Below are 14,388 nucleotides of genomic sequence, written 5' to 3'. Positions count from 1 at the left end.
ATCCAGAGCCCACACTGCTTTTGTCATTACTTCTCCTTTGTTACACCAAACCAGAAAGACGAGATTCCACTGAAAGTTTCACAGAGCAGCAGAACTTCAAAACAGGAGGAAAATGAGGGGGGGGGGGGGAACAGGGCCCCATCCCCAAGCCGGGGGCAAGTGCCAGTGGCCGGTCCCACGCCATTTTGGGCTACACCGACGGGGAATGAGGTGATTTTTGGACCCCGGTTTGTTTTTTTTTTTACCATACTGTAATTTCGTCTTTCCTGCTGCCCATTCCGGTCAATAAACCCATTTTCCAGCAGATATGGAAAGCGCTGGTGCCACCCCCCCCCGAAAACGCGACAGCAAAGAAATTCCAATTTTTAAGCTAAAAACCAAACCAACGGAGAAAGTTTTCAACCTGGGAAGTGCTCTGCAAAACGAGTTTGGGGGCAAAACAAGGAGATTTAACACCACCTAAACCCGGCTGGATTTTCCGCCCTGCTGGGAGGGGCTGACTTTTGGATTCAGGTGGGTTAAATTGAACCCCGGGCATGAATTTGGCCCGTGGGTGACGCCTGGGGACAGAGTCAATGCCAAAAATAGGATTACGAGGCACAAAACCGCGATGCCAGCACGGATTCACCGCACCAGCTCTGTCAACGTTTGTCTGGAGTATTTTCGGGAAAGCAACAAAGACATATAAAAAAACCCAACAATCCAAAAAAACAAAACAAAAATAAAAGGGGTTTCATACAACGGTATCAAAACGGTAAAGGAACACAATAAAGGCTGATCTCTCTCGGCAGAACGGGGTTCGCTCCCGGTTCCTGCGGGTCCTTCCAAGCGTGGATCAGGGTTTCCGTGTTTTAGCTGCTGGGCACCGCCACCGCGCACTGACCGCGGCCAAGAGTCTCTGGGCGCCACCTTCAGTCGTTGGTCTCCGGGTCTGTCTGGGCCATGTAAGCGTCCAGCTCCGCGTCCAGGTGTCCCTTCGTTTTGGACATGTAGGCATCCAACTGGTTGTCCAGCTGCTCCTTGGTCAAGGCAGGACGTGCTGATCCTCTTCCTCGGCCTCGACCTCTGCCGCGGCCTCCGAAGCCCCCTCGTCCCCGGCCCGCCATGCCGCGACCTTGCAGGGAGACAAGATGGGGGTTACGCACGCTCCGCCGGACCCCGAGGCCGCATCCCTCAGCCTTTCCCCAGCACAGAGATGCTCCAGGCCCCTGAGCACCTCCATAGCCTCCAGCAGACTCTCTCCTTGTCTTTCTGGAACCGGGGAGCCCAGAACTGGCCCCAGTGCTCCAGCTGTGGCCTTGGCAGGGCAGAGGATGACCTCCCTCCACCTGCTGGCCACACTCTTTTTGGTGTGCCACGCCAGAGCAGCTCTCCAAGCCGCTGCTCCTTCCGTCCAGAAGCCCAGACGGGCATTTGATCTCAGCTCCGGCTCCCATCTCCCCTGCTTGCGTCCCAGGCCCACCGACATGTTCCCTATGCCTCTCCTGAGACAGATCCCATCCCTGGAGGGGTTCAAGGCCAGGCTGGACGAGGCTTGGAGCAACCTGGGCTGGTGGGAGGTGTCCCTGCCCAGGGCAGGGGGTGGGAGGGGTTGATCTTTAAGGTCCCTCACAACCCAAACCATTCCATGATTCTATGATCCTGTGCACCTCTGGACAGGCTGAAGCTTTTGGCTTTTACATTACAAGCAGATTTTTCCCTATGCTGGGAGGTTCTCATGCGCCAGGAGGAGGATACCCAAGAGCCCCCATGGATCAGACCGGGGTGTCTGTCAGAATGAGCTGCAGAACGGCACAGGCTGACGCCGTTGGAGATAGGCAGCGTCCCGGAAAGAGTCTGCTCTGACTCCCACAAACCCCGGGCCGATCCCCAAATAGCTGGAGCAGGCATCTGGCTGATGTTCTAACCCAACATCTGGCTGGAACATCAACAACCCCGCCGCCAGCAGCCGGCTCCTGCACTTCCTCTGGCACTCCTGGTTTACCGCTTCTCTCATCTGTTGTTGAAAAGAAGAGAGTTCATTTACCCCAGAGCTGATTCACTTTCAGATGTTGCATTTAAGTTTATTTTGCAGGGATTTAGGCTTTCTGTTCTGTTAAATCTTTCCCCTCACTAATTATTTTAAGAGTCTCTTGGTTTACACGGGCTCTGCATCATTTTCTTTCTAAGTGCGAGGAGACAGCACAGTCTTCCTCAATACACTGAAGATTAACTTGGTGCCTTGACCACTATTGCAAGTGACACCAGCCAGGAAGGGACAACTTCGCTGAGAGTCCCTAAATCCCCTCTAGCAACACTGACAGCATCAGAGTTCTTGTTGCAGCCAAATATTTCGGGAACAAAAGCCTTAATTGAGCAGTACGCTGTACACCGATTAAAGAATCGAGGGGTTTTGGGGCCACACACAATCCCACAAGCCAGCCTTAAACAGGAAAAAGAATTAAAGCTTATTTCTACGTATTCAGCAGCAATGTGTCGCTCCTGAAGTCTGCCTGCACTGACCTCTGCCACCAAGTCCCCCGCGGCCCATGGCGCCTCTGCCCAGTCCACCTCTTCCAGGGCCACCACGGCCCCTGATGCCCCCTCTCCTCAGCCCCATCCTGGGGGATATCCCTCGTCCTCCACGAAGCAGGCTCTGACCTGCAAGAAAGGGAGTTCAAAACAGAAAGAAACTATAAGTTTTCAGGATCAAGCAACAGAATCGGACTCCTGCTGTCAAAGAGACAGCGTTATTGATCTAGAAGCAACTCCAGTTCAGCCACTGACCTCGGAGCGGGACTCCTCCTCTCAGCAGAGCTCTTGCTCCCCGGCCACCACGCATGGCTCCTCGTGGCAAGCCCCTCTGCCCCATGGCCAGTCCTCTTCCTCCCATGGCTCCGCGAGCAAGGGGGCCCGCTGGCCGGCCCAGTCGTGCCTGGATGTTACTCTTACCCAGGCGTTGCTTTAAGCTCTTCTGGAACAGAAGATATTTTAAGAAAGAAGAAAAGTCATGCAGCAATCGTGCACTTGCAACGCAAACAGCAATCGCCTATCAATAGGAGTGGTGTGTTGGTTTGGGTTTGGTTTTTTTTTTTTAAAAACAAACTAGAGGGTCACCAGCTCTCTGCAATATTTAATCAAGCTTCAAAGGAAGACAATCAAATCTGCTCTGGGAGGGACAGTTTGTGAAGGTCAAACAGAGAACAAAGACCTTTCCTGGAAGCAAGTGTTCGTACAGAGATGAGAAAGTTTGCCGATTTGGAAGGAAATATTTTTTTCTCCTTTTTTAGTAGTGCTGCTCAGTCCAAATCAGAGCAGCCACTTAATCCACAAGGCAGCACTAATCCTTTCTGCTGGAAGGTGACAGTCCAAGCAAATCCCTGAGACAGAAAGCAATGACCCCTGCAGTGGCACAAGCCTAACCCACCTCCACAAGTGACATCTGTGCAGCCACACACCATGGGTACCGCTCCCGGTGGCCCACTGCCCCATCCTGGCTAGCCCTCCACGCAGGCTAAGGCAACGGCTAGGAAAAGCATGGACTTTTCCATCTAGGCAACAAAAACTATAGTGAAGAAACTCACGGAAGAAATTGTTAACACCCACTGGTACCAGTTTGGTCTCCACAGAGCAGGTGGAGCTTCTGTAGCACCACTGAACCCTATGAGGAGCCAAGAAGCAACAGTGGGAACTGTCTCGCTTACCTCCAGAACAAGAGCTCTCAGCACTAAGAGGCTAAAGCGACGAAGCAGCCATAAAGGTTGTATTTTACTACAGGTTCCAAGAGCTGCTTGAAATTATTGCTTGTCTATTGACCTGAGGCAGCTGAATCACTTCCTCTAAAATCAGTCTCTTCCGTCACTGTAGTAAGATTTTAAGTTTTATTGCCTAATTTAGACAGTCATTAATTTTTCCAACAACCGTAGCAGCCTAAAATGTTATCCTCTCTTTTTTGCCCAGCCTCGCTGGCAGAAAGGAATGAGAGAGCACATGTATGTTCCCTATCCAATTACTCATTTATGTCACTTACCACTAGAGTTTAACAGAAGCTGCTGGACTTTGCACTGAAACAGCCTAAAAGCGCTCACCCATCTGCTCTACCTCAGAGCAGCAGCACCTCAGTCTGCTCCAGCTACTGAGCAAACGCAGGTCTAGAACCACCGTCAGCATAAATGTTTTTACATTAAAAAAAAAAAAAAAACACAGCAGGTTTACATAAACACTTGTGCACTCAGATGCAGAAGGTACAAAACACAAAGCCAGGAATCTAGCCCAGGCAGTGCTCGGCAGGAGTTTAGAGAAGTCCTTTCGGAAGCACAGGGGATGCGTCACAGGGCTTACCCGCTCCCCCAGCACTTCTGGGCACGGCGCAGCCAGAGGGACCAGAAAAGCTCCTGGTGATACCAAGCACAGCATCTGGGAAAATCCAATCACCACCCCAACTTCCAATCTTTGAAGAGCAACCCAACATAGTCACGTTTCCAAATGCCCCTACAACGCCCTTCTGTGGCCCTCCCTTGCCACATTCAATTCCAGGAGACCAAAAAAGTACACCTTTGCCCATAGAAACATAAAAATCAAATGGGTTTTAAGAGGTAAGCTAAAAACCTGGTTCTTCCCTGTTCCTCTGCAGCACCTCAATTCATCAAACAGAAACTTCATGCTTTCAATCCAGTTTCACTTACCACTTGTGAAATTCTTAAACTTTTCAAACTATTCTTTAAAAAAAAAAAAAAAAAAAAACAAAACAGAAAATAATTCAGAGTACCATTCCCAGGGCTTTTGTTTACAAGCTCTGTAAGGCCTACTGGCACCACAGTCTGTTTTTTCAACAGAAGCCTCAAGAGATCTTGAAAAGCAGCTGCATTCCTCTTTCTCAGCAAGCGAGCCCTGAGCGTCAGCATGTGTGGCAGGTTTAAGTATTCCAGCTATTTGGTGAAGCAGCTTAGCTAAGAAATTTCCAGGGCTTTCTCCTCATGTGTGAGGGAACGTAGAGAATTACATTTAACTACTTCTGTAGTCGAATCATGCAGTGCCGCTGTTTGAACTCGCCACCCCAGAGGTTTCATTTCGTGCCTTACACACACATTTTAAGCCCATCTTACCAGCCTTCCCATTTAAACATACGCTTTAAAACTTGCAAAAAGCCCTAGAGTCTGACAGCCAGCAGGCCCTAGACAAACATCGCTCTCCTGTATGTTATTTAGGTTTCTCTTGCAGCGAGATTTTGCCCTCTGCCCCTTCCGTAAGTCCAGAGTTATAAACACACTCGCTCACAGCGGAGAAATCAAAATCTAGCGTGTCTGCTCGGGTCTTCTGTGCTACCAACGGAAGGCAATTTGAGGAACACACCGTAATTTCTAATACTCAGCACTGAAATGTGGAACGATAAAGACTCTTTATATAAAAAGAATGAAAGAATGCAACGCCATGCCTTAAATCCAGGCCCACAATCTAGCATTTGCAACCAAGCAAAAAAAAAAAAAAAAAATCAGTTTGTTCATCTGTTCCTCACAGCCAGCTGCTATCAAGGGAGGGCACCAAGGGAGGCTGGAGTTGGGGAAGGGAGCAACCAGCCCCAACTGGGCAGCCAGTACTGGAAACAAGTGTAACTGCAGCTAGATTGCGAGATGAAGCACTCAGCAGATCCAGAAACCCAGAATGAGAACATTTCTCTGAAAAAATAGAGAGGAGATATGAACAGCCAGCACAAACCCCTCCCCAACTCAATAATATTAACCAGGTAAGTTACAAAGCCATTACTTATCTGAAGTAAATGGTGGAATTTTCCGCAAGTCCCTCATTTTTAACTTTCAGGAGCATTTTTCAAAAACCACCGTATCCTGAAAAGCCGGTGACAGGCATCAACGGGCTGCCCCAGAAAATGCCACTTTCTCTCACCTGTTTAAGCTTCAAAGCAGCCTGGACAGAAGGTCTATTCTCCATCTGCTGGGCCAGTCTTCTGTTTCTGGCACTGGCTAGCTGCTGCTGCTGCTGCATGGTAGCCCGAATATTCACTGGCATCGGCTGTTTGTTCTTCAGCATGTTAGTAAAGCTTCAAGGTCGAATAAAATGGGTGTTTAAATAAAGCTTTATTACATACATTTATTGGCATTTCATGGTTCTCAAGACTGGATCTCCAGATCCCATGAACCTTATGTAAAGAGTGGTACTTAGGTCACGTCATATGTGATTACGTATTCCTTGTTTTCCACAAGTGTGCAAGAAACTGGAAACTCAGAAATGATGTCGTATATTAATTCAGAAGTGATAAAGCTTTAGGTTACTGATTTTAGAAATGGCAGAAGGAATGAAAACAAGCAATAAGCAGAGATGATCATGACAGATGGGAGAGGACACCACAGAAACAGAAAAGCAAACCGAGATCTGACTGCAAAATCCAAATAAGCCCTCTACAATCTGAGAAAACTGTTTAAAAACCTCAATGCCGACAGGGCAGCTCTCCAAAAGACCCAAGAACAGACCGCTGTGCCTCTGGTACACCACAGAACCGGTGCTGTAAGAAATGCCACCACCCAAGTGCGCTCACTTACAAAAACAGTTCACTCGGCAATTTCTTTGGTGCACAGACACTCTTCTGTCTTTAAAAGCTACGTAGGAGCAGAACATACAGCGTGATGGTACGCCTCCTTAGCGGCAACCCATCTACTGTGTGCTGGGAGCTACACGGGACTGCAAAAGAAAACACTTAGAGATGAGGAATATGGACTGACCAAGATGGAACAGGCCAGCAAGCCTCCCCTGCACTGCACCTCCTCACTCATCTTCCCCGGGGTGAGCTCTGAGCACCTGTTCAGGCTGCATCTCACCACAGCACTTGCCAGAGCAGGAACTGCAGGCAAATGGCTCCCTTTATCCCTGGTTCAATGAGACTAACATCATTAATCCAAGACCAATTAGTAAGAAAGTGAAACATAACTGCAGCATCACTGTTAGTTGTCACTGCAGAACCACAAAAGCTCAATGGCATGGAAAAAAACAGAAGAATACTCAACGGAAGAAATAAAGAAATCAAGAAAAGAGAGAGATGGAGATGAAGCAAAGCATTTGCCTCTTACAAGGCCCAAAACATTGTTAAAGGGCCTTTGGGCTTGTTCAATGGCCTGCTGCATGCCTCTTACAGGCCAGACCACATGCACGTGTGTCCGCCTCGGACAAAGCAGCAGGCCTGCTGCAGCTTAGGTAACATGCTACCGTGCTGCAGTGTCAACTATATAAATGTAAAAACATGTGGAAGAAAAAGGGAGGGTGTGAGGTTTCTCTCTTTTGTTATAACACATCCCACCATATTTACATGTTGAATAGTTTAATATTAACTGCTATGGATAAATTTCTCCACAACACTTGCCCTTTTAACCTTGCGTACCACATCTGTTGCAGTTTAAGACAGAGGCGCATAGCCATCTGCTTGTTTTAGTGAGGTTAAAAGAGGGCAGAAACCACGTTGGGTTTTGGACACCAGACAGTGATAATTAAGTAAAAAAAATTTCTTATGAGCTGAAGCTGCTGTTGGCTTCCTCACCGCTCGTTCAGAGACATCTTGGTGGTGCTCTTTAGCACAACCTTCGGTGCTGACTGTGCAGCCATCTTCAGATCAAGAGAATCTGCAAAACACAAGAACCAGATTTAACAAACAGCAGGGAGATCTTGCGCTGACTTGACTGAACATTGTAAAAATCTGCATTCCGGCTCCTTTGGTGGAAAGAATCAAGAACAGGGCATTTAATGAGTATTTTATCAATGCATTTTTAATAAGACTTCTAGGCCACTGCCATGATACAGCAGGTTTAATAAATCAGCAAGTTACGCTAACTCACCCTTACTAAGAAGTCATCTTTTTAGAAAGGGAAAATTTTACCACTGACAGGAGCAATGCTGCAAAAACAGTCCATCAGAAAAGATGGCACCCAAATATCTTGTTCAGTACAGCACCTAGGGACACTGCCACACTTCCTCAGCTTTTACTATCAACAAGATGGAAACCCCGATTTGTTTTAAACAGACACATACCATACACCTAGCAATAAAATTTCCATGTTACTCTACAGAAGTAAAGAAGTACTTCAAAAATATCAAGGTTCTGTCCTCCCACTATGATTGCCACCACCTGCACAGAGATAAACTGCAGTCACTTGGGATTTTTCACATCTAACACTCTGGTAGGCGGCTCACCCGCAGTCCTAATGCGGTTCTCTAACATGAGAGCCTGCCACATACCTCAGGAAAGCAGCAGAGGGATTTAAACTCAGCTGTTCCTGATCTCTCCAGCACAGCTCAAGCCCGAGTGCTTTGGCAGTGATGAATACTACTGAAATGCGCTAAGCTCAAACCCCCTAACTATGCAGATCGATTTAGCGCTTTTTAAAAATATATAACTAGTATCAAATTTAATGCTTAGATGACTGACGAAAACTGCTCACCCTCAAAACACCTTAACAAAATGCTTCCTTCACAATGTTTTACAGTCCGTCAGCCAGAAATTGAGCCAACAGGCAGCCGCACCCCATTTTTTTTTTTAACTGAAAACGTTTTTAAAAAGCATTTTTCCTGAACAACGACCGCAAAGGAAACCCCGCTTCTATCAGCCCGCCCCGGCACTGCCGACCGAGGAAGGAAGCCGAGGCCTGGCCTAGGCCGTCGATCCAGCCGCCTCCGGCAGCTGCCCTACAAGAAGCGGGGGAGAAGACCCGGCCACGGGCAAAACCCGCACTTTTCCCCCTTTTGAAGGGAGAAGATCAGCCCCCTCCGGCCGCCTGAGGGGACCCTGAGGGGACCCCCCAGCCTCCCTCACGGAGCCTCCCTCCCTCAGCATCCCCCCACCGCTGGCAGAGCCACCCGCTCCTCACCGAAGCAGACGGTCGCCAGGTCTCCGGTGGGGCTGCCCGACGGGTGGCGCGGGGTGTAGGGCTGACTCCGGCGCCCTCCGCCCGCTCCCCGCCGCGCTCAAATGGCCGCGACAAAATGGCGGCAGCACCCGCAGACACCCTCCCTCCGCCCACCGCGCCGAGCCGACCAAAATGGCGGTGGCGACGCGCAGGCGCACAGCCCCTCACGTCACCACGCCCCCCTCCTATTGGGCGGAGCGGCGCCGACGCAGGGGCCGCCCCCTCGGCTATTGGTACCCTGGGGCAGGGTGGGCGGGACCAGGCGTTGGGTGGGGGGCGGGGTTGGGGCTCCCTCAGGCGAGAGGTGGCGGCGGGGCCGCCGCGGCCTGGCCGGGTTCCAGCGGGGTCGGTGCCTGGTGCTCGGTGCCCCCCGCCGCGGCCGATCCCGCGGGGCCTGGCCTGGTTGGAGGTGTCGAAGGTCTGAGGAGGCCTCACGGGGTCCGCGGGCCCCCCCGGCGCCCTGACTGGCCCCGCGGCCTGGCTGTCCCCGGTGTGTCCCCACTTTCTTCCGGGGCAGCCCCGGCGTGGGGCCGGAGCGGGGAGGAAGGGGGTGAGATCCCAGATCCCCCGGAGCACCCCAGCCCCGGCAGACGATGGCGCTGGCGGCCCTGCGCCGGGCCTCAGCGCGGGGGCTGCTGGCGGGCGGCCCGCTGGGGCCAGCAGATAAGAACCGGTTCTTCCGGCCCCACGGGGCGCCGTGCCCACGCCTCTGGCGGGACGGGGCGGCGAGTCCCGGCCTGTGGCCGGTCCCCCCCACCTCCGGACCCTCCTGCACCCATGCTGCACTCCCGTGTCCCGCAGCCCGACACCCCCGGTGCCCCCGGGGTCACCCGCCCCGGCCGTCCTGTGCCCCGGGGTGATGCGGAGTGGATGCCAGGCTCCGGGGCAGGGCGCGATGGAGGAGCCGGAGTAGGGTGTAGCCAGGGATGTCTCCAGGTGCTTGGGGTGACCCAAGGTGGCTCTTCCCCGTGACCCCGTGGCTCAGGGGAGGGATGGCTCCCTGGTACCCCTGGGGGGCACTAGCCGGGGAACAGGGCAGAGACCCCGACCCTGGAAATAAGAGAGCTGACAGCATGCCTCTGGCTGGGTCGGTGCCTTTATTGTGGAGCTGGATCCCAGTGGGATCCCCTGGGAGTGCTGGGGAGCAGAGGGTGAGCTGGGGGGGTGGCGGGGGGCTCTGCGTTTTGGAGACGCCGTGGCTGGCTGCGGCAGGGGGGGACCGGCCTGGGTCAGGCGTTCTCCCAGAAGAAGGTGTTGCAGGCCACGGTGAGGGCGGCCACCAGGACCACGTACTCCTGGAAGTCCACCTCCCCATCGCCGTTCTCATCCAGGTCCTGCATGATCTTCTCCACGGCACCCGTGTCCTTCTGGGTCTGTGTCGGGGGGGTGACAGGGTGAACCCTGGGGCTCGGCAGCCCACTGGGACGCTGCTGCCCCAGGGCACGGAGGGAAAGGGGGGGACCCCTGGCCCCCACGCCCCGGCATGGCCGGCCCCTACCTCCAGGAAGCAGCCCAGCTCGCTCTGCAGCAGCTCCTTCAGCTCCTTCTTGCTCAGCTTGTACTTGTCCCCCTCTTTGCCCGAGTAGTGGTGGAAGACGTTGATGAGCGTCTCCATGGCCCCTTCCAGCTGCGACGCCATGGCTCTGGCTGTGGGGAGGGACCCGGCGCGTCACGGGGGGGCAACTGCCAGCCCCTTTGCCCCTATGGGGCAGCCCCCAAATCGCAGCCACCCCCTGCCCCATCCCCTGTTGGGGAGTGTCACATGCCATGGCCTGCACGCCGAACTCTTGGCGCCGGGCAGAGACCCCCACGGGGCACCCCACTGCTCCCCAGGGCTGGATGGGGGGCTCCTGCGGGAGGGGACCCCGGCTGCCTGTCCCCGTGCAGGGCACCCATGGCACCCATGGCACTGGCGCTCACCTGAGCTCCCCGCCGCGCCGCCCGCCCGCTGCTCCGAGAGTGCCGGGCTGGGACAGCCGGGGACGTTAAATAAGCTCCAAGCCCCCTCCCTCCGGGAGGATCCGATACCGGGGCTGGACAGCCTGGCTGGCACCGCTGGGACACCCGCGCCGCCTTTGCAGGGGCCGGGATGTGGGGAGCTGGGACCCACGGCACCCTGCTCACCCCACACCGGCCCTGGGGTGACACGGAGGAGCGTTTCCAGCCCCACAGGTGCTTAGGGGACGGTGGTGGGCAAGGGAGGGGTGGGCAGCCATGCCGAGAGTCGCTTTGGGGGGCTCCACGTCCCTCGCGTGCTAAACCTCGGGTGTCACGTCTTGCCACCCCACGGCCCTGTGGGGCAGCGGGAGGCTGGGGGGTACGGAGATGTGTGGGGTGGGCAGCGGGGCCACCCTGGGGCCGGCTCCACTTGCCAGCCCTGGGTGGGATCCCACTGTGGGCCCTGGCTCCGCTTGAGGCTGTGGTGGGTCCCCATGGCACAGCGGCGCCCGGGGTCTGACCCCGTGGCGTCACCCGCTCGGCGCCCGCCGGCATCCCCCATCTGTCAGCGCCGCGGTGCCGTGCCGGATCCGTCCCCAGCCCTCCTCCCCGGGGCTGATAAGCCGCGGCTATCCAGTGTCCTGGGCCTCTCAACGGGAGCCAGCCGGGGCCGGGGGGAGCTGGTGGGGGCTATCGGGTGACTCAGACCCGGCCCCCCGGGGCCGCCCGCTCCCCGCGCACAGAAAGGCCTCTTGTCAAATTAAAAAAGCCCCACAATCCCGACCTGGAGGTTGCTCCAGCAACGGGCTCGGCCAAGAAACCAGATTCCCCGAGCTGGCATGGCCCGTGCTGATAATCCCGGCCCCGCCGCGGCTCTCGTTACAGCCCCGCATCCGCGCAGCCGGGGCAGCGGTGTGGGGCCGAACCCACTGCGGGCCCCCTGGGGGAACCGGAGCTGTGCCGAGCCCCCAGACTCAGGCGGACACCATCATCCCCCCTTTTTGAGACCCCCCCTCCCCTTGCAGGGGGGTTGCCGGGAGGTGCCGGTGCGGAGTCGTGGCTTTTCGCAAGAGCCGGGTGGTGCCGGGCTCTTTATCCCGGATTCCAGTCCTAATTTGGGGCTAATTATATCCTGCTCCTGCCGTTTCCAGCTCCCGCACTTCCTGTCCCCGTGGTTGGGAAATGCCATGGCTCCATGGCACCCCCACCCCCCCCGGCCTGGGGACCCCAAAACCACCCCTGGACCCCGTGCGGCCACCCCACCGCCACTGCCCTCTGCTTGGGGGGGGGAATGGCGTGGGGGGGGCTGGAGGGTTAGGGGTGATGTGCAGGGTCTGGGAGGTCCAGGCCCTGTCCTGCGCCTGGGGCAGCTGAAGTGGCTGCAAAGAGGGTCCCTGGGTGGAGGTGGGGGTCCTGGATAGAAGTGGGGGTCCCAGAGAGGGGTTGGCGTCCTGGGTGGAAGTGGGGGTCCCAGGCAGGGGTTGGAGTCCTGGGTGGAAGTGGTGTTCCTGGGTGGAGGTGGGGGTCCCGGATGGAAGCGGGGGTGCCAGGCAGAGGTGGGGGTCCTAGATAGAGGTCGAGGTCCCAGGCGGATGTGGGGGTCCTGGATGGAAGTGGGGGTCCCGACTGGAACCTGAGGAGCTGCTTCCCAGCAGGACACAGCTCTCATTTTTGGTGTGGGGCAGGGAGGGGGCCCTGGGGCTGCAGAGCTCCAGGAGGGGCCAGATCTGGAGCCTGGGGACAGGGGGGAAGTGGGGAGGGACCCCCGTGGCACTCACTCTGCTGCAGCCGGTGGCGGCGAAGCCCCTGTGCCCCTGTCCCCAGCACGGCTCGGTGGCGGAGCGGGGTCCGGCCGTCCCTTCTGGGGAAGCCTGGCCCACTTGGCTGCGTCGCCTGCCCAGTTGGGCAGCAGCTGCCCGTGACGGGAACAGGCATTGCCGCTTAAAAATAACCCGACCCTGGTCCCCGCAGCGGGCATGGAGCCGGGACCGCCATGCCCCGGGCACCGGTGTGTCCAACCCCCCCAAGGGCTCCAGCTGCCCTCAGAGGGGCTCTGCCCCCCTCCCATTAAACCCCAGACCTCCCCGGACCTGGGGATTTGGCCAGGCGGTTCCGGAGTGGTGGGACCATATGGAGCTGGGTGCCCAAGGGCAGACCCCCACCGCTGGCGGGACACTGTGTGGGTGCTGGGGGAGGTGGCCCCGGGTGCCACAGCCCTTTGGTTGCCGGCCGTGGGGAGAGCAATGCCCAGCGTGTCCGTGCTGGCACATCCCCAGGACAAGCTCTTACCAAACCGGGAGCAGAGAGGGACATGCCAGGAGGTTTACACACATCTTGGAACAGGTTTCAGCCGCTGCGACTCCCTGTGCTCCACTTTGACCCAGCTAAACCAGTTGCTCCAGTTGCTGGTGCCGGGGCTGGGCCGATCTTGTCTCTCCATCCCATCACGGGAGGATGGAAGAGGCTTTTCCATCCTTGGGAGCTGCCAGGCAGCAGCTGTGCCAGGGCTGGGGACATCGCGATGGCACCGGGTGCACAGTTTTACAGCCTCAAATAATCGCACTCCCCTCCAACGAGCCCCAGTAGTTGCGGTGGCGTGCACGGACCACTGCCGGGCACTCAGTGACTGTCCCTGGTGGAGCCAATGCAGGTTGGGGACAACACGGGGACCAGGACAAGGCAAGATGCCGACCCCCCGGGATGCAGCTGCACCCCCGCCCTGAGCTCTTGCCCCGGCACATGGTGTCCTGCCGTGCTCTGCCACCTCCCGGCGGCACCGGGGTCCCCAGGGCTGGGTCACCCCTCCCTGCCCGTGGGGACAGCCCCGAGCGGGGATCCCGGGCTCGGCCGGGAGATGCCATTTCTCCTGTCACCTGTGATTTGGCCAGATCCTGTTGCGGGGCCGCTGCTGCCTCCTCGCCCCATCCCGGCACCCCGAATTCCAGGGGCGGCGAGTCACGGGCCCGCCTGGCTCTCGGGGACGGTGATTCACCCCAAACCTGTCCCTGTCCCTGCCGAGCCTGACTCAGCCCCAGCGCTTTCCCAAGAGACCGTCTCCGGCCCCTGACGTGGGGCTCGACGGAAGTCCCATCCCTGTCCCCCTCGTCACCCCGGCAAGGGGGACGGGCCGGATGGGGCTGCAGGAAGCCAATTCCTCCCCCGTGAGCTGGTGTGACGGGTGCCGGGTGGGGACCAGGCTGCCCGGTGCCGGCCGGAGCCTCCCCGTTCCCGTGGAGAGGTGGAGTGCGTGCGTCAGGGCTCAGCAGAAACTGGGCTGGTGATGGTGTCACTGTACCGGGTCCCCAAAACACTGCCAGTGGGGACGTTTCCATGGGGTCCCTGGGAACCCACTCCCATGTGTTGTCTTGGGGGGGGGCTGCTCGCCATCGTGCTCAGTGTCACACGGCTGTGGGGACACCAGGACACGGCCCCCTGTGGCGTGCAGGGATGGGGTGGCTGGCAACCTGCGCTGAGGAGAGATGGTCCCCTATGTCACCCCCATCCCACACCGCCCCCGCGTCCCCCCTGCCTCCCGCCGGGGGTTGATGGGGCCGAGGCGGGGTGC

At 56.7% G+C, this 14,388-nt stretch overlaps 2 protein-coding genes across 3 annotated transcripts; both read right to left on the bottom strand.

Moving 5' to 3' along the window:
• Positions 1-15: 15 nt before the first annotated feature.
• Positions 16-9,032, bottom strand: CHTOP (chromatin target of PRMT1). 2 transcript variants are annotated; one of them, XM_063357093.1, is made up of 6 exons: positions 8,847-9,032; positions 7,523-7,604; positions 5,881-6,034; positions 2,767-2,953; positions 2,503-2,640; positions 16-1,114 (listed from the first exon to the last, which is right to left on the bottom strand). In XM_063357093.1, the coding sequence occupies exons 2-6, from the start codon at positions 7,585-7,587 to the stop codon at positions 912-914; spliced, it is 747 nt and encodes a 248-aa protein (XP_063213163.1). In that variant the 5' UTR covers positions 7,588-7,604; positions 8,847-9,032; the 3' UTR covers positions 16-911. The 2 variants fall into 2 exon arrangements, with proteins under 2 accessions (XP_063213163.1, XP_063213164.1); XM_063357094.1 differs by having other exon boundaries at positions 2,767-2,950.
• Positions 9,033-9,963: 931 nt separating this feature from the next.
• On the bottom strand, positions 9,964-12,755 carry S100A1 (S100 calcium binding protein A1). Its single transcript, XM_063357176.1, has 3 exons — positions 12,602-12,755; positions 10,384-10,532; positions 9,964-10,258 (listed from the first exon to the last, which is right to left on the bottom strand). The coding sequence occupies exons 2-3, from the start codon at positions 10,522-10,524 to the stop codon at positions 10,115-10,117; spliced, it is 285 nt and encodes a 94-aa protein (XP_063213246.1). The 5' UTR covers positions 10,525-10,532; positions 12,602-12,755; the 3' UTR covers positions 9,964-10,114.
• Between the last annotated feature and the right edge of the window lie 1,633 nt (positions 12,756-14,388).

This window comes from Chroicocephalus ridibundus, chromosome 21 (genome assembly GCF_963924245.1).
Source record: "Chroicocephalus ridibundus chromosome 21, bChrRid1.1, whole genome shotgun sequence".
NCBI classification, from domain to species: domain Eukaryota; kingdom Metazoa; phylum Chordata; class Aves; order Charadriiformes; family Laridae; genus Chroicocephalus; species Chroicocephalus ridibundus.
This window is presented reverse-complemented; position numbering and strand designations above follow the sequence as displayed.

Coding starts and splice junctions, on each gene's coding strand:
- S100A1 (XM_063357176.1), bottom strand. CDS start 10,524: ATGGCGTCGCAGCTGGAAGGGGCCATGGAGACGCTCATCAACGTCTTC. Junction 10,259..10,383: donor AGCTGGGCTGCTTCCTGGAG/GTAGGGGCCGGC, acceptor CCCCCGACACAG/ACCCAGAAGGACACGGGTGC.
- CHTOP (XM_063357093.1), bottom strand. CDS start 7,587: ATGGCTGCACAGTCAGCACCGAAGGTTGTGCTAAAGAGCACCACCAAG. Junction 2,954..5,880: donor CTGCTTTGAAGCTTAAACAG/GTGAGAGAAAGT, acceptor CTTCTGTTCCAG/AAGAGCTTAAAGCAACGCCT. Junction 1,115..2,502: donor CGGGGGACTTGGTGGCAGAG/GTCAGTGCAGGC, acceptor TCTCCCTGCAAG/GTCGCGGCATGGCGGGCCGG.